Below are 27,152 nucleotides of genomic sequence, written 5' to 3'. Positions count from 1 at the left end.
GGTAGCCTAGTGGTTAAAGCGTTCACTCGTCATGCCGAAGACCCGGGTTCGATTCCTGACATGGGTACAATGTGTGAAGCCCATTTCTGGTGTCTCCCGCCGTGATTTGGCTGGAAAATTGCTAAAAGGGGCGTAAAACCGTACTCACTCACTCATGTGGGCGGAAAGCCCAAGTGATGAAGGTCTCTGATGTTTACCACTTCAGTGAAACCGATGAGCACAGGTATGGCGCTTACAAACAACATGATCAGGGTAAACCAGGATTCAAACCGACAATCATATGTTTCTGGTGTGTCCAATGGATGCAACTCTGCAAAGCAAATTGTGGCGTCATAGACGACTGGGCCACATGTGCCCCGGCTTAATGAAGGAGGAAAGCCTGAATTGAATCGGGTCTTAGACGTTTAACACCTTGGTGAAACCAACGATCAGGTGTATGGTGCTGAGAAACCTAGAAAGATAATAAGGGCGAACCAGGATTTGAAACCATGATCATAGGTTTCTGGCGTGACCAAGGGATGCAACTCTGCACAGCAAATTGCAGTGCCTTCAATGACTGGGCCACCCTTACTGTTGACTTGACCGCTTTTACATGAATTGAGTGAGTGAGTATGGTTTTACGCCCCTTTTAGCAAAATTCCAGCAATATCACGGTGGGGGACACCAGAAATGGGCTTCACACATTGTACCCATGTCGGGAATCGAACCCAGGTCTTCCGCATGACGAGTGAACGCTTTAACCACTAGGCTACCCGACCGCCCCCTTTTACATGAAGTCCAAGACGGCAATGGCACTATAGGGGTATGAGAGACCCAGGTTAAATATGAACTGGAGGTCTTGGTCCGCTTATATAGTGAGTGATCGCGGGAGTATGGGTTTACACCGATTCCAGCAATATCACACAGCAGGGGACACCAAATATGGCCTTCAAACCTCGGTCTTCAGCATGACAAGCGAACAAGTTAACGACTTAACGTTAAGTTAAACTGACCATAGTTCAATACACTGATATGTTTTTGATGGCCAAAATACCATTAGTCACTAAACAAAAACAAAGACAGTATTGTCAGTCCATTTGAATGGAACCTAAGAGACGAGTCAAATTGAAAATTCTAAAGGAGTCTCTCAGGGGCTTACTCTGTAATTAACACAGTACACTTCTTACTGACTTCAATACAGTTTATTTATATACAGGCAGCCGTCATAACATGATATCATAACAATCATACACCGTCAAGACCTTGTTCTCTGAAAATTCATAAATTTGAGTATTCGTAATGTTCGTTATTAACATGATGATGAGTGAGTTTGGTTTGACGCTGGTTTTAACACTATTTCAGTTATACCACAGCATGTCAGCTTTATATGGGAGGAAAGCCTGAAGGAGGTCACAAGATGTTCACAACGTTCTTGAGTGAGTGAGTGAGTTGGGTTTAACGCCGCTTTTAACAGTATTCCAGTTACATCGCGGCGTGTCAGCTTAATGTGGGAGGAAAGCCCGAAGTGATGCAGGTCTCAGACGTTTACCACTTCGGTGAAACCCACAAGCATGGGTATGGTGCTGACAAACCTAGAAACATAATCGGGGCGAACCAGGATTCGAACCCACAATCATAGGTTTCTGACAATCCAAACACAGGCTATGGATTGTCAGAACAAGTCTCCTATTGTGGGCTCAGCTGGGATTTCAAGACTATGACCAGCACAATGTTCCACTAGGTGACATACAGCGAGTTCTATGACAATTACCTTCTTAATGTGACCTTGTCGATATTAATGGAGATTCTAATTTGACCAAACATATCAAAATATGCAAAATTCAAAAATATAGTTTGTTTGTTTTGCTTCTCACCAGCACCATGTAAACCACTGAAGTACTCCCCACAACAAGGCAGGTATTCTACTGTATCAAATCATAACATCTCCTTTCATAGGCTGTTGCATTTGAAAATTCATATTTCAGGACTTTCAAACTCCACCACGGCAAATGCTGAGTGCAAAGACACAACTTGTGCAAGGACAGCCACCAATCTGTGTTACCACCCCACAAGGTCAACATCAACTCTGTCCCACCCTTAAGGGCACCACCAACGCCCTCCCACCCTTAAGGGCACCATCAACTCCCTCCTACCCTTAAGGGCACCATCAGCTCCCTCCCATCCTTAAGGGCACCACCAACTCCCTCCCACCCTTAAGGGCACCTCCAACTCCCTCCCACCCTTAAGGGCACCTCCAACTCCCTCCCACCCTTAAGGGCACCACCAACTCCCTCCCACCCTTAAGGGCACCTCCAACTCCCTCCCACCCTTAAGGGCACCACCAACTCCATCCCACCCTTAAGGGCACCATCAACTCCCTCCCACCCTTAAGGGCACCACCAACTCCATCCTACCCTTAAGGGCACCACCAACTCCATCCCACCCTTAAGGGCACGATCAACTCCCTCCCACCCTTAAGGGCACCATCAACTCCCTCCCACCCTTAAGGGCACCATCAACTCCCTCCCACCCTTAAGGGCACCACCAGCTCCCTCCCACCCTTAAGGGCACCACCAGCTCCCTCCTACCCTTAAGGGCACCATCAACTCCCTCCCACCCTTAAGGGCACCATCAACTCCCTCCCACCCTTAAGGGCACCACCAACTCCATCCCACCCTTAAGGGCACCATCAACTCCCTCCCACCCTTAAGGGCACCTCCAACTCCCTCCTATCCACCCCCAACCCAGATTCAGAAGTGGTCTTGAAATCATTAACCCTTACTTATTTCCATTGACCATAATAATTTATTTCAATTGTTTACAAATGGACTATTCTTGTTTCACAGCTGCATTCTCATTTTTAATAAAAACTTTAAACTTTAATATTTCTTTTTTTTATGATAAGCCTTGGATCTTACACCATTTTTTAATCCATGAACTCAGAGCTTCCATATTTTAACCCTCCAAAAAACATTTACATTCAAATGTGGTTTCATTTCTAGAGTTAACTTGATTGTGGTTTTATTGTCATAGCAATATTCCAACAAAATCATAAATGGTGGGGACTACGAAAATGTTACCACATCAGGGTAACCATGTGAGGAATTGAACCAGATCTTAGGCGAGACAAGAAAAGCTTTACCCACAAGCCCACCCCACAGCCTCGTACAGTTCTTATTGGCCTTGTCATAATCATCATCTTGGGAAGAACATCGTTCATCTCATTTATAAGCATAACAAATTCTGGATAAAAAAACTAAAAGTAGTATGTACAAACAGATAGCAAAACCTTTCGTGTTTGATGCACAAGAGTGGGTACCTTTTCATCCTGACCATGTTATCACGGACAAATAGATAGATATAGTGATATACCAGAACCAGTCAATATATACAGGCATTCCTTAGATCTTCGGTCAAGGGCCAAAGTTGAAAGGTCAAAACAACCCATCTTCCCGAGGCAAGAGAGTTAACTGACTTCAAAAGTCCATTTTCCACCCTTACCGAACTAGGCTGGAATTCCTGGGCTCGATCATAGTGCCACCAGTGGTTATTACTAGTTAAGTCCCTTCTAAGTCTCTCCTAAGGACCAATCAGATTCCACCTCTCGTATCACTTGTATTTGCTTCAAACAAAATGGTGGTACCAAGTCAAGATGATCTGATCGATAATCAAGATCTATATTGTGAAAAAACGGGTCTTACATCGTGAAGTGCATCAAATCACATGAGCACCTTCATTAAAAACATGAAAAGACTTCGAAAATATCTGTTGACGAGTTGGCAGTGTGCACATGCTTTGCAAATCCTGCAATCGACCAAAATCTGCATGACAGTTTACTAACTGGATTTCAATTTTGTTGCGCGATTTTGATTGGACTATGCATAGACTCTTAAGTCCAACCGAACTGAAACTGAATTATTCCAGCCTTTTTCGGCAAACGTGGAAACTGGACTTTCATAGTCAGTTAACTCTCTTGCCTCGGGAAGATGATAACAGCCAAACAGGACGCTCATCTTCAATCAACGACACTTCTTAGAACATATTTCACTGTGTAAGCAAATGCTGCAAAACCAATTATCACAAATATATTTGTCAGAGCTGTTCCAAAGAATCCCTGATTTTGTCCGTTAAGTACAGTGTTGGGGTTTCCATTGAGCAAGCCACTGCGGCCATTCCTGGATCCGCCATCCACGTTCCCACTGGAATCTGTGGAGCGCTGCATTTCCTCCTCCCGCCTCCGAATCTCAGCTCGGATGTTCTGTCGGAATTGATCAGAAGAAAATTACACATTGTTGCTCAAGTCAGCATCATGATCCAAACACAACTGAATAATAACAGAGGGGGTTTATTGTGATTTAATAGCCTCTAATCGACCAATCAGAATCAAGTATTTTCCGAATTCATGGTTGAACAGACCTTAACACAACGGACCAATACATGTAAGACTCAAATCAATGGGAGGACTCAGATTCTGACATGCCCAATATTACGTCACAAATTGTAGATGAAAGCTGAACTACACAAAACGCCCCCAAAGGGATAAGACAAAACCAACATGCAAAATGCCATCGCCATGGTTACTTATCATGAATCATCAACCTACCTCAGCCACATCTGAGAACAGCTCACAGAAGATCTTGTCATTGAGGTTGAATGTTCCACTCTGTGCCGCCAGCTGACGTTTCTGAAGACATGACATACATTTGTAATCCTGGACTAGTCAAAGGCATCTTATATTTCTCATAAAGTAATCTGATCATTGTGGTCAAGGTTTTCTAGAATTACGGACTGAATCTAAGTATTTTGAAAAATATGGTTTCTACCCAACATTGTGGGTGATGCTGAATTGTTTCTAAAGCATGGTCAACCATATTACAAGCATAGTCAACCATATTACATGCATAGTCAACCATATTACATGGATACCCGACTCAGACACATTAAACTGACTCCAAGCTCACCAGTCCTTGTTTTATCTGCTTTATGCCGAGTGGCAGCCAGGGTAACAACAATTACCATGTTTAATGTCTTTCGGTGTGACACGGCCAGGGGTACAAACCACCGACCTTTCACTCTCCATGCGGGATGCTCTATCCACTGACCATGGAAGCGGTTACAATGACATAAACCCGACACACAAGATGTCATAACTGTACCAATAATCTACACAGTCAGAAAATATGGACACAAAATAATCCTGCTAACTGCAAGGCCTCACATTTTAGATTTTTCGGTTCTCTGGCCCACCACCCTTACTGAAAAGCAGCCGGTCCACGAAATAAGTTAAACATTTTTTATATATTTTTTTTATGTCTCACGTTTGTAATAAAGGCCCTCTTATACAATAAAAAAAGTTAATATAATTTCCATGTCAACTGTGATTCAAGAAGTCAGTTGAAGTCAGCAGGTATCGTGCCCTGAGACCCCAATTCAGTCAACTCTGTGGGCAAGGACTGAGCTGCGGGTATCTAATCTGCCCACAATATTCTCACACTGAAACATATCGATAACACCTTGTTGTACTTACTGTGTAGTCTGAGGTCTCTATACTCCCCAGTGTAGGACTCTTCTCCAACTAAAAGAAACAAGTGATATTCTCATGGACCAAATAAAAAACAAGCTGTACTATGTGTCTTGTTTTGTAGCCAGGTTCATAATAATTTACGAGATGTTCAAAACATCTGACTTTAACTTTCTTTGAGAGTCATTTAGAAGTTGGAGTGCGAAGGATAAGATATACAGATGAGCAACTTCTTTTTTATAATTAGGCAAGATTTCTGTGTAGGTTCCAACACCGCTTGATAAAGGTGTTAGAACATACACCGAAATGTCGTTCCTAATTATAATAAAGAAGTTGTTCATCCATATATCTTATCCTTACCTGACTCTAACATGTCTGACAGAAGACATACAACAAACAGTCACATAATTCAATGCATTCACATCTTTAGTTCAAGTTGTGCTAGGCTAAGAAAGGAGTGGCCATTTCATTTCCATTTGTGTCTGTAACACTATTTAACACTGAGTCTTATCCCCTGGACTTGATTTAACGTAACAGGGTGCAATATCGGGTTTTTTCTCCACTGCATCTTGAGCAGGCTGCAGTTAACTACTGATTGCACAACACATTAAGTGCCTGCATCACATACTTTATGAGATAATTAGAACAGACAATGAGTGAATGAGTGAGTGAGTGAGTGAGTTATGTTTAACGCTGCTTTTAACAGTATTCCAGTTATATCACAGCGTGTCAGTTTAATGTGGGAGGAAAGCTCGAAGTGATGCAGGTCTTCGACGTTTACTTCGGTGAAACCCACGAGCACTAGAGTGAGTGAGTGAGTGAATTGTTTTTAGAAGCTGGAACCTTCGTTCAAGCCAGTTTCCATATAGGATTAAAAAAAGAAGAAAGACTAAATGCATAGTGTCACATTAAATTTGCGTGAATTTATCTTATAAGTAAGAAATTTCCAAATCTGCCTTTCAAGCTGCAAGGCAAGCAGGTTCTGAATCCGTACAGGACCAATCATGCCAAGTCAGCCCTTCTGGCTTGAACTATTGGGCAACTACCATATTCGACGTAATAAGCGCCCTGCTCTAATAAGCGCCCACGGCGATATTTGCTAATATACTGACTGGTGAACAATCCCAATTAGCACCCCTTCCGATTGATCAGTGTACACAAGACTTATTTATTCGTGCATAATACTCACTCGTGAGTTATGTGCACCATTAATTATGGGCATTTAAATTCTGGAAAATATACTTTTTTTGTATCATATTAGGCTCTCAGCATAAACCTCAATATTACCGATCTTTCAGCTGTTTTTTTTTCTTACCAAAACTATATTCTAATATAGCCCCCTTTTTTCTAATTTTGAGAGCGCCCTGGGCGCTTATTACGTCGAATACGGTATTTCCTGTGAATATTTTCGCTGTATCAGCATTATTTACCATGAAGCTGAGCAGCCCTGTGAGTATGGTGGAGACAGACCATGCTGGGTTCCATGTGTCTGGATGGAAGTCACTGATGGAGAGACACAACCTGCAACACACAGAGATACATCACCAAAGCTGAAACAATACACTTGGACAGACTATTTCTAGTCCATGGTTTACACATCTTTGGTGAAAATTTCTGGTTGGAAACGATAAAAGAAAAAGATATATCAGACCTATGTTTTTACTTGTTGCATTACCACATGAAGATCCCGGGTAGAATAGGTCTTCAGCAACCCATGCCTGCTGTAAAAGGTGACTATGCTTGTCGTAAAAGGCAACTTAAAGGATCAGGGCCCACTTGCACAAAGTGATCTTAGCGCTAAGATGATCGTAATTCCCATACTTTAACATAGGCTTACAATAGTTGTAGTGCTAAGATTGCTTTGTGCAAGTGGGCCCAGGTGGTAGAATCACTGACTTGGTTGATACATGTCATCGTATGTTTTTACTTGTTGCATTACCACATGAAGATTCAAGGCAGAATAGGTCTTAAGCAACCCATGCCTGCTGTAAAAGGCGACTATGCTTGTCGTAAGAGGCGACTAATGGGATCAGTTGGTAGAATCACTGACTTGGTTGATGCATGTCATCGTATCCTAATTGTGTAGATCAATGCTCATGCTGTCAGTCACTGGATCGTCTGGGTTTATGGTTGCCCAAGGGACACAACTCTGCACAGGGAATTGTGGGACCTTTGATTTTTCCCCACTTCCTTTGAGGATTGGAAGAGATAAAAAAAAAGCAAACACTGACAAACCTTGCTTGCTTATTTCTTCATTTCTTTTGTTCAGCGCCACACTCAGCAATATTCCAGCTATATGTTAATAATCAAGTCTCGACCAGACAATCCAGTGCATGAGCATTGATCTACGCAAATGGAATATGATGACATGCATCAAAGAAGTCAGCAAACCTGACCACCCGATCCTGTTAGTCACCTGTTACGACAAGCATAGTCGCCTCTTTTGGCAAGCAAGGGTTGCTGAAGATCTGTTATACCCCGGATCTTCACAGGGCTACATACCTTGTGTTACACTTGAATCTGCCGTTAGGGGTGATCATGTAGATGCTAGGTGGCTTGAAGGGGAACTCTCGTGGAAAGATGAGTTTACCGTGATATAGACCCCCTGAAACAGTGTGTTGCCATTATCCACGGAGAATGTGAGCTTATTGCCCAAAGAATTTAAAGCAGTACACATCATCTGGAACCTTACACACACTACACATAGGAAGTCCCGGGTAGCTGAAATTGTTGGACAGAAACATTATCAAACTGAACGTTGATTATATTTTTTATCAGAAAAGAAATAACAGTTACATTTACAATGCATAACACAATTGAACATATCTTAATGATCCATACAGCCAGGCTGTTTCATCTTCCCGAGGCAAAGGAGTTAACTGACTATAAAAGTTATCAGGCTGGTATTATGGAGTTACGTTTTGTCTGGACTAACGAGTTTCGGCATAGTCCAATCAAAATCGCGCACCGAAATAAAAATCTGGTTCGTAAACTGTCGTGCAGATTTCGATCGATTGCAGGGTTTGCAAAGCATGTGCATCGCCAATTCGTTGTCAGCAGATATTTTCCAAATCCTTTCATGTTTTTAATCAAGGTGCTCACGTGATTTGATGCATTTCGCGATGTAAGACCCGTTTTATCACAATATAGATCTTGGTTATCGATCAGATCGTCCTGACTGGGCGCCACCATTTTATTTGAAGCAAACGCAAGTGATACGAGAGGTGGAATCTGATTGGTCCATAGAAGAGGCTTAGAAGGGACATAATTGGTAATAGCCACTGGTGGCGCAACAATCGAGCCAAGTAATTCCAGCCTAGTTCGGCAAGGGTGGAAACTGGACTTTTGAAGTCAGTTAACTCCCTTGCCTCGGGAAGATGTGCTGTTTGTGCGTTCCATGGGACTTGCAGCACCCATATTTTCAGTTCTATTCTCTACATTTTGTATCCAGTAAACCTTGTGTGTTGAGATTACCTTCATATGGAGAATTCTCCGGCCCTTGTACAACATAATGCCTGGAACAGATTTAAACATCACATTGCATCATTCTAGAAACTGAACCATCAACCAAACACAATAGACTAACACTCAGACCCTGAAAATATCTAATTCTGATCAAATGGAAACAAGCAACTATGCTTCAATTTAAGAAGGAGCCCCAGTAAGATTGGAGTGGACCTGTGGAAAATGTATACTTGCTTTATTTAGTGCATGAGCATTACAGGCGATTCAGATGGGAAATAATATGGTTAAGAGACTATGAGACTGCAGACACATATTCAACATCAAATGTGAGTGAGTATTTTTTTACGCCGCTTTTAGCAATATTCCAGCAATATCACAGCGGGGGACACAATGTACCCATGTCGGGAACCGAACCCGGGTCTTCGGCATGATGAACGCTTTAACCACAAGGCTACCCGACCGCCCCTTATACAACTGGAACACAATAAATCGACATGTCCTTCTATACCAGGACCATCATCAGTAAGGCCTATCAAGATGGTCGTGCAGGTGGCCAATAACATTTCATGCAGCCCGACAGAAAAGTTATCAGTCACGGGCAGGTGGGCAGGCAGTTATTTTGGACGCTGACTATTATGCATAAAAACTATAGCAATGCAATAGCAATGACTTTATAACATATGCAACTTCACATTGGGTGAATATAACCTTTTTGATACAGGGATCAATTATAACCCATAAACGACTAGAAGGAATTTCTGTAACCATCCTGACAAAAGGAAAGCAACACTTCACCATTCTAGCATGTTTGTTGGCAGTGGGACAGCCTTCACATAGGGTACTGGGTCCTTCATGATCCTCATGTAGTCCTGCTTGAGACGCGCAGTGGCGGTGGTGTTCACTCTCTTGCCACCCGACATCTAGAGGCAAAAGAAACAACAGGTAAGTAGAATTTCTGGAACCATGATAGCAAGGCTGTATTGTACATAACTGCAAAAGCTGTTTCAAGATGGATTTCATCAGATGAGTCTATACCATTTGTATACTGTCATACTGAATTAAAGTGGGACAAGACAATGTTAGGAACGTGGAGAAGTATATAATACTCTAGAGAGGAAGAGAGGTAGAGAGAGAGAGAAAGAGAGAGAGAGAGAGAGAGAGAGAGAGAGAGAGAGGGGGGGGAGAAGAGCTACTGTGTCAACTGGCTGAGTCAGCACTATTACCATAATGATTACAGCGGTAGAAACTAACTTTTTTTGTCCACTAGTCCTTATAATGATAACATATACTTAAACCCTTCAAAATGGCAAATTTCTACTAGTCCTTATGATACCTTAACTATTGGGCAGTTTGGCAAGGACTACAGGACTAGTGCCAGTTTCTAACGCTGCTATTACAATGGCTACAGCAATGTGACCATGGTTTAAGTTTATTGGTTCATACTGTGATACTACATAATACAAGTAGCACCAGTCCCTAGACATGCACAATCAAAGGGTTAGAAGACGAGGTTCTATCAAATTACAAATAATACCTTTCTTCCTCTATTTCAATGTACACAAAAAATATATACAATTTCATCATCTTATTCTTATGCCTGTTAGCAACCATTAGTAAATGCAGATATTTGTCAAAGTTAATAACTATAAGTATTGTTTTCATTTTTGTATGTCTATCGACTTCGTCCATGTTATAGCTCTGCATCAAAGTTACTTTTTCACATTTTGAAATTTTGGACATGGACAATTGTAATTGCCATATTTAATCAATTGTTACACCGCTTGACACATAGAGAATCACATCAAAGTGTCTTGTGATATCAAATATATCAAAACAAGTTCACAAAAGTTTATTACTCTCAGACTGTCCGAGGAATTTTAAACCTTTATGGACAAGTGTTAGTTATATATTTCACATCAAATGACACGAGGGTGAGATTACATTTATCAGTGTCTTGAGTGTAAAAGGTACAGCAAACCAGCTTCAGCAGCAGAGAGATTAGTGATGTCATTTGATTGAATATATCATGGCAACCGATTACATCACAATGGTCTGCAAAGCATTGTGATGCAATTTCATTGTTGCATATCTCCCAGGAGATACTGCTTGATCTCATCCAACCGATATCTCCTGGTAAAGCCAGTTTTGGAATGATAAATGACATTTTCCTTTCTATGCCACAACTGTATGTCTGCGACATGAATTAACTGACAGATTTCTGTCAGGAAGTGAATTGTACCCATTATCTGTATGATCAGTGACCATACTTTTATTAAGTGCAACAGGGATGTCAATCATGACAACTGGCACAAGTCCGCCCATCTGAGCACCTTTGGAATTCAATACAACTCCTCGTGAGGACGATCTCTGCCATGTCACATGACACAAGCTCACGACATTCAGATTGTTAGCCCGACAGCTAACTATTCACGAGTAAGCATGAATGACATGGTTTTAATATTCATTGGGTGATTTTGTAACAGAAAAGTGTGGGAGGGAACACTGTAACTATATCATGTGGATCCTTGTATGGAACAAGGAAGGCACGGTTACCAGAGATCCAGATAAGCTGCGTATCTGCGTAAAATATGCATCAGAAATGCAGAAATACGCAGTAAAATAATATCCAAGCGTATCAAATACGCAACAAACATTACAGATACGCTACAAAAATATAACATGTGCGTATATTCAAAATATTGTGAAGTAACCCTGCGTATTCGATTGGCAAATCAGCAACTTATTTTGAAATTATAAACAGGCATTCCCTCAACCTTGCCGAACTCCACGATGCCAGTTACATCATGATCATTTGCCATCACACTTTCTTGTGGAAGTATCGTGGTATTTATGAGTCCTATAAAGCTCTCGAACCCACACAACACCAGTTTGCAGGGACTAGATGAATGGTGTTTTTAAATATTTAACTTAATACCCACATGTGTAAAAACTAGTGGGTAACAGAAATTTGAATACCCAGATGGAATAGCTGATACCCAGTGATTTTAAAATGCATGGGTAAAATACTCACAACACCAAAAGCTTATCTGGAGCTCTTGGTTACTGATGCCACAAGGGGAGTCGTCTTTTGAATCATTACTGACAAATTGTAGGCCTAGTGAGTGAAAGTCATAAAAGTGGCTTGGATGGATACGCCAAGACAGTTTCCTGTAGCCAAAACAATTTGACATGAAACTACTTCATCCTGCTTTTGTGAGAAATGTGAAAACAATAAAATAAACAAGAATACCCTAATAAGTGCATTTCTTTGCAGGCTTTGTGTTTTTCTCTCCAATGCTTGAAAATGCATTACATAGGGGTTCAACCCCCTTAGACCCTCTTCACAGCTTGTAAAACCTCATATCCATTCTTGTCAATACAAATCTTACTGATTTATTGCAAAAGAAGTCCCATGGTGGGTAGATAGTGTCCGGAATGTTGACGTTTAGATGAGTGCAACGTCAAATAGTAAAGTTGAAACAAAAATAAAAGATATTGAAAATAAAAATGCTTTCATAAACTGGCATCTGCTATTTGAGTGCTAAATTTGCTTCTATTATATGTGTAAATATTTTTACAAATCTGAACTGACCCTAAATAAAACTGACAGAAAATGGAAACATAGTAAACATTTTGTCTTGTTCAAACAGGAACAGCTGCAAACTCTAAGGACAAGTGAAAGAAGTTTTACTAAAGTCCCCTGGGGTTGTCTTAAAAAAATGCATTTCTAAGGCTGCATAAGTACGTCAAGGTGGAAGAAAGTCATTGCCAATTCAACAAATAACATTCGACAAATACTGGGATTTTTTCGCCCATATTGTTTCTAACCAGATGGGGATGCTATACCCATTACACTGGGCCTGTATGGGACTAAATTAGTAAATATTTGTTTTCGTTTCCTTCAGTCGCTAAACAGGCTCTACGGGATTACAATTACACAAAACGTCGTCAGAACATTTGTGTTGAAACTGAGAAAACGCTGCACACATACCTTTATATCGATGTTCGTGGTACTTTTGATACTATTATGTCGAAACAAAATGTGTATTGTCCAACTCGTATGACATTATTTTTCCACTTCGGAAGAAACAGGAAATGATGACTACTCAAAGTCAGATCTGCAGTAAATACACCAATTATATTTCCAATAATGATTTATTGAGCATTTGATATTAGATGACAAAAAGACAATTTGATATATTATTTTCAAAGGCGGGTCGCGTTTTTCACTATCAAGAGGATTTACTATTTACGTCGCGGCATTTGCTGCATTCCTTCAAAATGGCGGTGCCCAGGGCCGAAGATATGAACAGATAGGCCAAGCAAGATCAAGACAGGACTTATTTAGGGTATGGACAAGAATCAGTGCGTAGATGTCGATGAATCACTTTAATCAATGTTCTGGAAGGAAAAGTATTCCCAAAGTATTTTACTGGACACTCCTTAACAACCTAACAGTAACTTGTGTCACTGTCAGCACAAACTTCCAAATATTGAAGACCCGCAGAACGATGAGTAGGCCCAGGCTAACGCGTTATGAGTCAGTCAGGTTACTGAGATAACAGTTTATGTGCCATCAACTAATCTTCGCCAAACTTGACTTGACGGTAAAAAAAATAAATATCTTTTTCAAATACCCAAATATATATTTTTTTAAATTAGACTCTTATTCATGTGTATTAATGTTAACTGTTGACAGCTGTTACAATTTGCCATGTGGGCTTACTGTCATTTCAGAAATATTCCGAATTGACGGTTTCAAAGGATCTAAAGCTTTGTTGACCCAAATTCACACAACCCTAAGTATCACTTGACTTAAAGGGGGGACACTGATCTAAAGCAATTCCCAGGGACTGGTTGTTGCCTTTGTTATTGTTTTTTCCCAGTGAGTACCAGGATGTATAGTAGTAATCTAGACTAGATCGCGACCTCTGCTGCGCCATTCGTAAGCGCATTAGTCACTTTTATGGGTAGTAATATGGGCGTATGGTCACATTGATCAACAAAATTAAACACAGTTTTCGAGATAATAAGGAAATGTATGTATCTTTGTGGGTAGCATCGGTAATGGTGACAAAGTTTTGATAAGTCACTTGCTTGGTAATTTTGCGATTTTCGTTTATACTATTTTGACTTGCAACACAAAGTAAATATTTCACCTGAGCAATGCTTTTTTTATAGTGTGTATATTTTTTTACTGTCAAAATGTGTAACATTTTCAAATTTATTAAACACCTAAATATTCAGTTATTTTACAAAGTGACTGAAAAACATTTCCATCTGTATTATTATGATAACGAATTCCAAACATTTTGATGTTTAATGTCATCACCAAGACACTGAAAATGTTACGTTGAAAAGTACATTTCTATGTTGTTTGGCTTCTAATCCCACATAATAATCTGTTGTGATGTTTTTAGGCCCTTTTGATCGTCTTAATCAATTTTAGTCAATCTGGACAGATTTTTCAGTCAAAATGAAATATTTACACGTTATAAATTGCCAGAGAGAATCACATTTTACAAATTGACGGTAATATATACAAGCTTACAAAGGAAAAGACTTGTGAAAACAACGTCTATCACGCATTGAAGAATTTCCCAAACAAGACGTAGAAGAACAAGAACGAATCGGTTCAATGCTACAGCAAATGTAGGAAAACAAAATGCAGATACCATAATTACAACCTACCAAATTTATGTGTAATTTTAGGCAGCTTCTTTGTTCGAGGAATGTATCCGTGAATATCCACACAAAGGAACAATATCCCACTCGTCTGCAGCTGTACAAAGAAACTTATTCGATGTCACGTGACTCTGTAACAATCAAATATTTTAAAAGATATATATCGTTTCGGGATATTATAACCCGTGTTCGTTTCTCAACTGATCACTTAGATTGTTTCAGGTGTTTCACATAGGTGTCAAGTCTCAAGGGTCGGCTGAAAAAGCCCACGTGACAACTATTTTCATAACGTCCACGGTTCCTAAAAAATCCATTGAGTGATAGATAACAATGAGCAATCAATCAACGTATTATCAGTTACCCTTTGAACAAAGTATGTTGTTTTTACATCGGCACTTCACGCCATGATATGAGTGTATTCCCTTTGTTTTAGTAAACTTGGACATGTAAACACTCACTTTTGACATATCCACTGTGCAAGATAACAGTGATTAATCAATCAACGTATTTCTGTTAATCCTTTGATGACTAGGAACGATCCGTTGATTTACAAAAAAGTAAATCAACTGATCATTCACCTCTTGCTGGGTTGCCATGTGCATATTACATAACACACATTTCACCTCACTTCAAACCTGGATTTAGATTGAATAATTACCTCAGACACAATAAATGCCAAATGGGAACCTTTGTCAGGTAATCAAAGTGGTGCTACCACTAATTGTACCTGTAATAAATTCATTAACTGAGCATTAAGTGAATGACGACAAATACACAAGTGTAGGGTTATACGAGAAAACGTGGTGACAACAAGGGAGTATAGTAATCGTATTATCGACGCAATCCAAAATCTGAAAATGCTTTCACTGCATGGATCCTTTTTTTCATTATTAAACTATAACCATCTGGGGTATTTCCAAATGACGATATCCGATGAGCTCCGCCGTTCTTTTTGTCTATTTGTTTAGGCTGAAGAAATTAATTAACATGCGCCCTTTGTCGAAATCTTTATAGATCACAGTTAACCAATCAGTGTTCAAAAATGCGTAAAACAAATATTGCCTGCAGCCTCCAAGTTTATTTAGCTGTCTTTGCAGACGGTAGCCCAGTCTCTGGTCACGCTCAGTTGCGTTGCGTATCATCAGGGTACTCACGGGGAAAAAACAATAACAAAGGCAACAACCAGTCCAGGGAATTGCGTTTGATCAGTGCCCCTTTAATTGTTCCAAGTTAGTGTCTCCCTTCTCGATAAAAAAACTTATTACCTTTACTCATCATGCCAAAGGCCAAGGTTTGATGTGTGAAGCCCTTTTGTGGTGTCCCCTGCAGTGATATTGCAGGAACACTATCAAGAGCTGCATGAAACCAAACTCACTTATTCATTCATATGAGCAGAAGTAAAACCATTCATGATCATGTACACACAATAGTAGAGTAATGCAATTAATAGGGCTAATAAACAATTTGTAGCCACAAGATATTTTGTTTCATATGAACTGTTTTTTATATATTTCAGATAGATCTATATCAAACTGAATCTGCAATGTCATTTGGTGTCGAGCGTCGTCTGAATCGCCATGCTACCACCATACTCATCGGAGGTATATTCCTCACAATAAGTGCCCTCATGTTCTTGTCATTATGCAACATGCCATGTGAGGACTGCACCTATCGCCGTGCCAACGATGATCACAGCCATGGAAAGGAGAAGACAGGGTGGGGACAAAAGATATTTGCTCAATCAAGGGAGAGAACTGCTCATCTTGTCATCCTCATATTGACTGGTCCGGAAAATGCAGAACGTCGACACGCAATGAGAGAAACCTGGCTTCTTGATCTTCCCAAAGATGTAGCTGTGTTTTTTGTAATAGGAACTAAGCAGTTATCCAAAGATATTGAAGATCGATTGATGCGGGAAAACATGCTACGTAAAGACTTACTACTGTTGAAAAACCATGAGGAATCATACCTAGGATTAAGCAATAAACTTTTGACGAGTCTAGAATGGATACACGAGCATGTGGATTTTAAATTTCTTTTGAAAGTTGATGATGACAGTTTTGTGCGATTAGATGCATTATTGAAGGAGCTGAAATTCAAAGATGAAGAAAAACTCTACTGGGGTTTCTTCGATGGTCGAGCCCATGTGAAACAGAGGGGGAAATGGAAGGAACAAGAATGGGTGCTGTGTGACCGATACTTGCCATACGCTCTTGGAGGTGGCTATGTTGTTTCAAGTGATTTGGTTCACTACGTGGCAAGTAATGCTAATTATCTCAAGACATTCATCAGCGAGGATGTGTCCCTCGGAGTGTGGTTAGCTCCTGTGAATGTTAACAGGTTGCACGACCCACGGTTTGATACCGAATACCGGTCCCGTGGGTGTCGGAACATATATTTGGTCACTCATAAGAAAAGCATTCTTCAAATGAGAGATTTACATCAAACTCTTCAGACTACTGGACATTTGTGTCGAGCCGAATTGCAGACTTACAAGTCCTACATGTATAACTGGAAAGTGCCCCCAACGTTGTGCTGTATCAGAAACGATACATCTATCCCTTGAACTTGATCCCTTGTTAATAAAATGTATATTGTTGTTGTTTTATACAGGCCTCATTAATGGAGTGTTTCATATATTGTCATTATTTTACCTGTTTTGGTGGTCCTATATCAAAATGTCCAATCTCATTAAAATCAAATGTTAGTTATCGCTATCCCTAAACAAAGATCTGAGGACATCCCAGTAGGGGTCACCCCAGAAGGACCTTTCAACCAACCAATCAGTGCGTCGCTTACCAGATCATGAAAGTGACAGTCGGAATGTGACTTCTAATCATGCATCCTTGAAAACTTTAACCCGGGGTATTCCGAACAATAGTTACAGGTTTAATGACTGAATCCATACAATCTGGACCATCTATTAGCGATTCCAGAATGTTCGTTTGTTCAGGTTTCAAATTTTTAATCGAGAATTTGTCCAAATATGTTTCGAAGCGTAGTCGCCAATTTGAAATTAGATCCGTAAAGCACGAGAAAGCTGCCTTCTGATTAGTCATTCCATTGGTCCTTCAAAGTTCGCGCAAGGTCGGTCTGACGTGATCCGTAATGGGATGTCCTCAGATCTTTGTTTAGCGGTAGCGAGAACTTAGATCTGATTTTAATGAGATTGCAAAATGTCCAGATGTGGAACAAGATTGTGAACTTTGAGAACAGTCTTGGTTTGATTTTTTTCCTTCTCACTGTTTTGTCATGGTCTGAGAAGCAACAGTATGAAACAGGCTTTCTGTAGTGCTATTTAAAATAATTCTGCCAACATTTCATACACATAAAAATATTTTGAGATAACTCAGTATTTTAAGAAAAATCATCTGTAAAGCATATAATGCTCAATTTGACATTAATGTTTCTCCAAATTGTTCAGTCGACAAATCATAGTGAAATTCCTTGCATAATAAATCTAGAGTTGTGTCCCTTGTCCTTGTTACACAGACTTAGCCAAAATAAATCCCTGTGTCTTCCAAGAAAAAACGAAAAAAAGCAAAGCTTCCAGCAGGTGATGGTGCTAAAGATGGCAAATTCATTTAATTATTTTTTCCCTAATATAGGTAATATCTATAAAAACATTCAGATATTTTTACAAAAAAATATTCCCTCCTTTGACTTCCAAGTTATAGTCCAAAAAGCATTAGATAGGAGGAGACTTTCTATCAGTTTCGAGTTTGGTTGTATGATTTTAAGTTCAGACATCATCACCACTCATGTTAAAGTTATCCGACAAAGGTGGGTGCCTGTGGTCTCTGGTTTGTATGTTCTAATAAAGAATTGTTTCCACACACTTTATTTTCTAAAATTTGTATTACAACCACAAAGTATGTTTAATCTGACATGAACACTTGATCATGAAACAATGCCACAGCCATTCTCGTTCAAAGACAGGAATAGATGTGACATTCAATAACATTAGCCACTATGACATTAGCCACCGAGACATTCATTGACATTACCCACTGTGACATTCATTGACATTAGCCACTGTGACATTCAATGACACAGCCACTGTGACATTCATTGACATTAGCCACTGTGACATTCAATGACACAGCCACTGTGACATTCATAAACATTAGCCACCGAGACATTCACTGACATTAGCCACTGTGACATTCATTGACATTAGCCACTGTGACATTCATTGACAATAGCCACCGAGACATTCATTGACATTAGCCACTGTCACATTCATTGACATTAGCCACCAAGACATTCATTGACAATAGCCACCGAGACATTCATTGACAATAGCCACCGAGACATTCAATGACATTAGCCACCAAGACATTCATTGACAATAGCCAACGAGACATTCATTGACATTAGCCACTGTGACATTCAATGACATTAGCCACTGAGACATATAATCAAATTGGCCACTGAGAAATTCAATGACATTGACCACTGCATCATTCATTGACATTAGCCACTGTGACATTCAATGACATTAGCCACTGAGACATTCATTGACATTAGCCATCAAGACATTCAATGACATTAGCCACTGTGACATTCATTGACATTACCATCCAAGACATTCATTGACATTAGTCACTGAGACATTCATTAACAATAGCCACCGAGACATTCATTGACAATAGCCACTGAGACATTCAATGACATTAGCCACTGTGACATTCAATGACATTAGCCACTGTGACATTCAATGACATTAGCCACCGAGACATTCATTGACATTAGCCACCGAGACATTCAATGACATTAGCCACCGTGACATTCATTGACATTACCCACCGAGACATTCATTGACAATAGCCACCGAGACATTCATTGACATTAGCCACTGTGACATTCATTGACATTACCCACCAAGACATTCATTGACATTAGTCACTGAGACATTCATTAACAATAGCCACCGAGACATTCATTGACAATAGCCACCGAGACATTCATTGACAATAGCCACCGAGACATTCATTGACATTAGCCACTGTGACATTCAATGACATTAGCCACTGAGACATATAATCAAATTGGCCACTGAGAAATTCAATGACATTGACCACTGCATCATTCATTGACATTACCCACTGTGACATTCAATGACATTACCCACCAAGACATTCATTGACATTAGCCACTGTGACATTCATTGACAACAGCCACCGAGACATTCATTGACATTACCCACTGTGACATTCAATGACAATAGCCACCGAGACATTCATTGACATTAGCCACTGTGACATTCAATGACATAAGCCACCAAGACATTCATTGACATTAGCCCCTGTCACATTCAATGACAATAGCCACTGTGACATCTATTGACATAAGCCACTGAGACATTCATTGACATTAGCCACTGTCACATTCAATGACATTAGCCACTGTGACATCTAATGCCATTAGCCACTGAGACATTCATTGACATTAGCCACTGTGACATTCAATGACATTAGCCGCTGAGACATTCAATGACATTAGCCACTGTGACATCTAATGACATTAGCCACTGTGACATTCATTGACATTAGCCATTGAGACATTCATTGACATTAGCCATTGAGACATTCATCCATTTGCATCTACATTACTAGGGACATCAAGGTTTGAAAAATCTTGGACCAGTTGTTGGGCTTTCTGAAACCATTTGAATGTGATGAAACGTCAATACATCAAAATATTCAAAACATCTACAGTCCCAAAGACGGTCAATGATGAAATGTATTTGGTGTTAAAATTTGTTCATCAATATTCTGTACTGGGTTATGTTCCACTGTTTGACAGCGATAAGAATGTTGATGATATAGCAACAGCATACATTCATACACTTTCGCAAACGGTGGAGTTTGTGTCTATTTATGACTAGCTATAGTGAATATATCTGATTGTGACACTATTAATATTGATGGTTTCATAAACGTAACTGCAAATGATTATGACATAACACTAGGTTAGCCGAACCAGTTTGCACATTTTTGAACCAGTGAGGAATTCCAATCAAACCGCAACCAGTTGATCAAACAATCATTATGGGTAAGTGAAGTACTTCTGTATCGGACGCGATTGTCAGCCGGATCTGCATACATTAGACATAAACTAGTAACATCAGTTATAGGTCTGATAGATAAAAATTTATAGTGAGATAAGTTCAAACTTCAAACTTCGAACTATTTTACTCAACAGGCCAGGTTTGGTGTTTGAAAAATTATTGTCCATGAGATAGCTATTTTGAACTCTGGTTAAGAACTGAATAAGTTTAAATATATCTCAAACCTTCCCAAAATGTGAATGACTTGCCTTTTACAAAAAAATGCCATTTTTGGCAAATAAATGTTATCTGGAGTTGGTGAGGTGAGGTGAGGTTGGTCCTGAAGACCCCACATGGGTACAACGTGTGAAGCACATTCTTGGTGTCCCTCCCTCTCTCCGACATGGGTGGACCCAATAACCGGTGTGTTTGCTTGATATGCAACATGTCTGGGTTCTTTTTTCATGTAATTGCTGTGTAATATGAAGCCAGTTGTGGCCTTGCATCATGTCTTGGATAGTTAGGTGACATGCCTTGAGAGATCTCTGTACCAGGATTGGTCAAAAAGCATTGCAGGCGTGTTTGGTCTGTTGAGGCCATTTGTTTATTAGTGACAACCAGTTGAATTTGATATGTGACAGGAGTCCAAATGGACACAGAGTGAGGGAGTGAGTATGGTTTTACGCCACTTTGTGCAATATTCCAGCAATATCACGGCGGGGGACACCAGAAATGGGCTTCACACATTGTACCCATGTCGGGAATCGAACCCGGGTCTTCGGCTAACGATCAAACGCTTTAACCACTAGGCTACCTGACCGCCCAAATGGACACAGAAACAGAAAAGAATGAGTACCGAGCAGCTATCAAGTGACTTTAGCAGTGCTCACCATTACAGAGTCCCAGTTCTCTCTAGCTTGAAAACTGGTGAGGAGACTAGATTGGTTGATTGTGTCATCATACCCCAATGGCATTGGGTATTGCTCATAACATCAGCACAGATATGTCTGGGCCAGACTTCGTTATTTACAGGCATCCATGATATGGTTGGAGTACAGCAGACAGCAGCGTTAGGCAACATTTATTAATTATACTTATATTCCAGCCACAAGGGGCTTGGTGAAAGATATCAAAATATGTCATTGTACTGCTATTAGAGGTGATCTTCGAAAGTGGTCACCTGTTCCTGTCTCATCGAGATGGGTTTTATGCTGCCTTGAACAAAATTTCACTTTGTAGTGATGGGATAATTTAATATCGAGAGAAGGCCCAAACTGGCACAGGTGGTAAGTGTTTTCAGTATGGCATTGCATAGGGTCCAATTCTCACCCTGAATTACACAACCTGGACTCACTTGACACTCTGCACGCAGTATCCTGCTCTATTCTTCTCAGGAATATTGTATCTAGGCTATTGTGATGCAGACATGTAAAGTTTGCAGTACCAGTAGCAGCTCATTTTATTTGTCACCTGAAATCACCACGGCAATCTCTAGTTGATATTAAAGCAGCTGTTACACAGACAAAAAAAACTGTAGTCTCCATATATACATATCCACATTGAGGTTAACATAAACTAGCATATTGATTTACAGATGAGGCTAAAATAAATAAATAAAAGGTCCTTGGCAATGACTTTTAGTAAGGGGCCGACCATTGATATTCTGGGTGATTGTGCCTGGGATTTTATCTAAAAAAACAAATTGTCCCCAAAAAATCTTGAAAATAATAATTATGCTTCATATTGTTTTTATTTTGTTGGGTTTTTGTTGTTGGGTTTTTTTTGGGGGGGGGGGGGGGGGGGGGGGGGGAGAGAGAAGGTCTGCCATAAAATTTACATTATTGCAATGTATTTTTCGGAAAAACAAATATTTTGCCTCATAGTTTTTATTAAAAATATATATCTGGTTTTGCAGCTGAAGATAAAAAAATATCTTGTCTCTATACAAAACCCCAGCACCCCCATCCCACACCCAGAATATCAAATGGTTGGTCCCTAAGGGTGAACAGATAATTTTTTTGCAACAAGGCAACGAGTACTTGCACATACTGTTTCCTTCAGAAAGATAATATAAAATGATTTCTTTGCACCGGTGTGTATGTCTGAAAAGCAAGAGTTGTTTTTTTAGTCATAACAATGACAAACAAGAATGTAAATTTACAAGAGGCAATTTTATTTATTACATTAACATATGACATTTACAATGTACATACAATCTGTCAACTCAATGATAAATACACATGACATTTATTTATTTGAACTAGCAGAGTGTCGGAAGAGAACGCTATATACTAGGAAAGCTTTGTGTCAGTGACCTACGACACGGGGAGGGGTGACAATGTGAACGCTATACACAACATCAACTGCAGCAGCATACACAACATTCTGATAAGATGGATTTCCATTGTACACATACAAACTTGCAAACATAGAAAAAAAAAATAGAAACAGTTCATTCGGATAACTCAAAATAATTTCTAACATGTGGCTGGGAGATCCCTATGCATAGTATTTGCATTTTGAACTACCGGTAGCAGCAACATGTACACCAAACAAGCTATATTTCAACTTATGGTACAATTTGATTGTGAAATCCCATAAATAACTGGCTGGGTAAATGGCAGTTATCAGCGACTTATTACTAAGAACAAAACAATGTGAACTTTCACATTACTCAAGGGATAATGATAATCTTGAACACACCTGACACTGTCCAAGAAATATAAATTGATGGGGGAAGACTCTCAATAAATAAAATACATGAAATATTGCAAGTTTCACAAACGAAGATGCATCTTCTCAGAACGGTATGTATCTGCTGCTAATAAAATAGTCAATATATTACAAATACTGATTAAAATGCACAAAATCCCTTGTAACCTGTTTGCCCCTATGATGTTGCAACTGTTTGCCGTCATGACGCAGAGACGGACAACTGTACACATCCACTAGGATGTCAGTTTCAGCTGAGATTCATGTATATACAGCAGCTGTCATCCTGTCTACAGAGAACTGCATCTTCTGAGCAGCACACACACACCATTCAGAATTCTTAAAGTGTCACACGATGGGGTGAGCTTCATGATGCTCAACAATGACCAGAAAGTCAGTGTGGCAAGCAAGAACAGACCTCAAACCCATCTAAGAATTTTCAGTCTAGATTAACTCTTTCCACTATCCAGAATCAGTCTGATTTCATATAGCTTTTGACAAGTCTATGAGAATATACAGATGATGCTCATTTAAGTTCATAACTATAAAGCTGCAAGTTCATCCCTTTAACAAGCCTGATGTCCAATTTGGTGCAGATTGTCTTGTAAACATTGCTAATAAAATGCCTATAAGAATACAAATAGAAGCAATAGCAAAGGTCTACACAAGTGAAAGCATTTGGCACAGATCACATGTCTACATGCCATGATTGGAAGTTTCTTTTTCTTTTTTTCATTCACTGATATCAAATTGACATCATCACAGCTGTTACTGGCACAAAATACCTCAACTCCAGCTCAAACAGATCTATGGACAACTGATACAGAAAACAGTTCCCTGATGTGGATGTGAGCAGTTGTTTTCTAGATCTATGTGTTGCTATGGCAACATTTAACATATTCTAGGTGCAATAGGACAATAAGTGATGACATTTATACGATGGCGGTGACACTAGATGTAGCCAGATCTCAGTGGAAGCGAGATCCTTAGACTTGTTATCTAGGGGTCTCACCACAGTAGCAGAGAACTGGCGTGCAGCAAAGCCTGTCACATACTCAACAGATTCACCAGCAATTATTTCATACTGTGTAATACACGAACCACAAAATCTAAATCTGCTGGAATGAATGGTAGGAAATGATGTGAAAACATTGATGACAAAGGAAGGCTCAAGCAGAGACCAGTTCCTGATGTGGGAGATCTATGATTCCGACCAATCCTCATCAACCCATTTCGGGAATAACAGTACTTATATATCCCATTTCCTACAGGCAAGTAAACTATTCTCAATCAGAATCTTGTACCCAAATTTAATTTGACTCCTCTGCAGGTACTCATTGAGGTAAATTTTCTTCAATGAGGTCAAGGTTGTATTTTCTTGAGATTGATTTTGACAGACAGGAACTTAGCTGACGCTTCAGTTTGCAATGAAATGGAGTAGAACAATCTCAGCATACAAAAGAAATGGTTGTCCATTAACTCAACCCTACCCATCCAGCATTAATATGTAAATAGTATCAGATCACAACAGTGATGAAACATTTTTCCTGAAGCTCTCATCTGTCTTGTTTCCAACAAGAATCATAACCATCACCCATGCACCAGTTCAGGAAATGTTGATCGACCATCCTTCACAATCAATGATTCATCATCAAGAAGATATTAATATAAGAAGAACTTCATTCTACTCACAGGACAAGAGTTATATAGTTTGATATTCTGTATGTACAAGCTAACAATACAATCGTGGCAATTAGAAGACAGATATTATTTGAGACTTCAACTACTTTTTACAACTAGTTTCTTGCATACTTACAAGCTGCATTTACAAGACTAGAACTTCCCCATATTCTCAAAATGCCAACGATGCAAGATGTATACAATTTATGCCTTCCATAACTAACTAAAGCAGTAACTACAGGAACAACTCCAAACGGCTCATCAGATAATGATGTCTTCAATTTCAGACATGATGGCAAGATAAAATCCTTTTCCTTAATTCTTAAAAGTCAAACAATAAACAAGTAAATTCTCATAAAACATTAATGTCTCATATATATACGATTAACAATAGCTGTGAACAATAAATGTGTCAGGGCCATTTAGTAAATATGACACTTACTAAAGTTTAACTTGTACACATCGCAGAAATAAATTTGAATGATGACCCTAGTTCCCATGAAAACACTGCAAAACAAACCGATACACAAATCAATATGTTCCCAAGTCTGAAAGGAATTGAGTAAACAAAATACACGTCTTCTGTGAGTTTCCTCAGGTTCATTTTTATTCGGAACACAAAGTGATAAATGTAACCAATGAATAAACCATAGAAGGTCCAAAGGAAGAAAAAAGAAATGATGACATGATAGGTAAACTGCAGCATCATATACACAAAGGACTAAATGTACACCTTATGTTACAATTATTCCATCCTTTTCACAACTAGTTCTAGCCAATATTTTAGAATGGACACTAAGGGTTGGTAGCCTTCATCATATTTTGATACGGATTAAAGTGGATTTCTACACAAAATGTATGATGGATCTGGTAAAATGAGGTGAAAATGAAAATACACATTCTGGAATGTATGATGACGTTCTACCTCCTTTTCTCAGAACTCCCGAGTCAAGATGAAATAAAGTCAACGACGATATGCCCCGTCCTCCATCACTACTGTATTAATGCAAAGCAGCTACACTGAACAAGCGTACTCGTTTACAGGTACACATGTACTTGGTCAGGAACAGAACTTGAAATCTCAAAACCCATCAAAGCAGCTACACTGAACAAGCTTTGAGTAACAGGTTCTTCAATCCGGAATAGAATTTGAATCACAAAACCTGTCGCTTAAGAAGTGAGTACATGCAGCCATTGTAACATGGCTCACTTTGGCCAATATGTAAGGGCATATGATGCTGAAAGACATACTCTGGCTAGTGTTGGGGAATCATGTGAAGCAGTAGCACAAGAAAGTTACTATCCTGTTGGATATTTCACACACTGTCTTGAGCTACTAGGCAGGGTTCTGTTCTACCCAATTTTAGAATTTACTAATGCAATGTGGTTGTTTAATACATGGTTATGTTTCTAATTAATCACCACCCTGTACTTATCACAGACATCATACAACTCGCACCAGATTGGCTGGTTAATAATGTATACTGAGTCATACACAACAAAAAGCTTCAAACAGTGATAACATATAATGAACAATAAAAGGTTAATTTAAATGAAACACATCTGAAATATCTCAACAAAATATACTATACAATTGACAGTAGTGAATCTTGCAAAGCACACTGTCAAGGATAAATAACTTAACAATCTGAAAAGATTAAGTATTCGCACTGTATCTTTTAGCATTAATAAAATGACATCTTCAATGAAATTCAACGAAGAATTATAGAGATTTCAGAGGCTATGTGTTGGTAATAGTTCTAAGAGTGCCACAATCACTGTCCTTGCGATGTCCGTATCAAAATGTGCTGAAGTACTTTTTTGCGGCAGAGGCCTACTGCCAATGAGGAGTTGCCTGCCCTTGTATAACGCTAACATGAAGGAGAGACTTAGCGCCCTGTAGCAGGTGTTGATGCGCTTGCTTGGTTGTTGTCGATAGTCGCAGGGCTGTTGTTGTTGGTGTTGCTGGAAGTTCCTCCTTGACTTGTGACAGCCCACACTAAAAGCAAACAATCAATACTTAAAAATCTCAAACTTTATAATAATCTAAGATTTGTT

At 39.5% G+C, this 27,152-nt stretch overlaps 3 protein-coding genes across 12 annotated transcripts in view; 1 reads left to right on the top strand and 2 right to left on the bottom strand.

Moving 5' to 3' along the window:
- Nucleotides 1-1,166: 1,166 nt before the first annotated feature.
- On the bottom strand, nucleotides 1,167-13,093 carry LOC124111205 (ubiquitin-conjugating enzyme E2 J2-like). Its single transcript, XM_046470840.2, has 8 exons — nucleotides 12,957-13,093; nucleotides 9,761-9,885; nucleotides 8,975-9,015; nucleotides 8,003-8,105; nucleotides 6,931-7,021; nucleotides 5,507-5,554; nucleotides 4,583-4,663; nucleotides 1,167-4,237 (listed from the first exon to the last, which is right to left on the bottom strand). Exons 2-8 carry the CDS (start codon nucleotides 9,883-9,885, stop codon nucleotides 3,995-3,997), a joined length of 732 nt encoding a protein of 243 aa, XP_046326796.1. The 5' UTR covers nucleotides 12,957-13,093; the 3' UTR covers nucleotides 1,167-3,994.
- Nucleotides 13,094-13,236: 143 nt separating this feature from the next.
- Nucleotides 13,237-17,258, top strand: LOC124111204 (beta-1,3-galactosyltransferase 6-like). Of its 2 annotated transcripts, none has more exons than XM_046470839.2 (2): nucleotides 13,237-13,314; nucleotides 16,167-17,258. In XM_046470839.2, exon 2 carries the CDS (start codon nucleotides 16,194-16,196, stop codon nucleotides 17,214-17,216), a length of 1,023 nt encoding a protein of 340 aa, XP_046326795.1. In that variant the 5' UTR covers nucleotides 13,237-13,314; nucleotides 16,167-16,193; the 3' UTR covers nucleotides 17,217-17,258. The 2 variants fall into 2 exon arrangements, with proteins under 2 accessions (XP_046326795.1, XP_046326793.1); XM_046470837.2 differs by lacking the exon at nucleotides 13,237-13,314 and adding an exon at nucleotides 13,327-13,572.
- Nucleotides 17,259-22,854: 5,596 nt separating this feature from the next.
- The window catches only part of LOC124111202 (vesicle-associated membrane protein 3-like), a 30,415-nt gene continuing 26,117 nt past the window's right edge, over nucleotides 22,855-27,152 (bottom strand). For 8 of the 9 annotated variants that reach the window (XM_046470836.2, XM_046470829.2, XM_046470827.2 and 5 more), the window contains one exon: nucleotides 22,855-27,093. Coding sequence is in view for 7 of the 9 variants with exons in the window: in XM_046470829.2 (XP_046326785.1) it covers nucleotides 26,984-27,093 (110 nt within the window). In the remaining 2 variants the exon portion in view is untranslated. The remainder of the gene's footprint in view (nucleotides 27,094-27,152) is intronic. The other variant, XM_046470834.2, reaches the window with a different exon arrangement.

This window comes from Haliotis rufescens, unplaced genomic scaffold (genome assembly GCF_023055435.1).
Source record: "Haliotis rufescens isolate VD_foot unplaced genomic scaffold, xgHalRufe1.0.p SCAF_13, whole genome shotgun sequence".
In the NCBI taxonomy this organism is placed as follows: domain Eukaryota; kingdom Metazoa; phylum Mollusca; class Gastropoda; order Lepetellida; family Haliotidae; genus Haliotis; species Haliotis rufescens.
This window is presented reverse-complemented; position numbering and strand designations above follow the sequence as displayed.

What these genes read in the sequence shown, in the direction of transcription:
- LOC124111205 (XM_046470840.2), bottom strand. Translation starts at nt 9,885, where the DNA reads ATGTCGGGTGGCAAGAGAGTGAACACCACCGCCACTGCGCGTCTCAAG. An exon ending in CCAACAAACATGCTAGAATG is followed by an intron (nt 9,016 to 9,760) that starts GTGAAGTGTTGC and finishes AATCTGTTCCAG; the next exon opens with GCATTATGTTGTACAAGGGC. An exon ending in TGTTCTCAGATGTGGCTGAG is followed by an intron (nt 4,238 to 4,582) that starts GTAGGTTGATGA and finishes CAATTCCGACAG; the next exon opens with AACATCCGAGCTGAGATTCG.
- LOC124111204 (XM_046470837.2), top strand. Translation starts at nt 13,534, where the DNA reads ATGTGCCATCAACTAATCTTCGCCAAACTTGACTTGACG. An exon ending in TCGCCAAACTTGACTTGACG is followed by an intron (nt 13,573 to 16,166) that starts GTAAAAAAAATA and finishes TATATATTTCAG; the next exon opens with ATAGATCTATATCAAACTGA.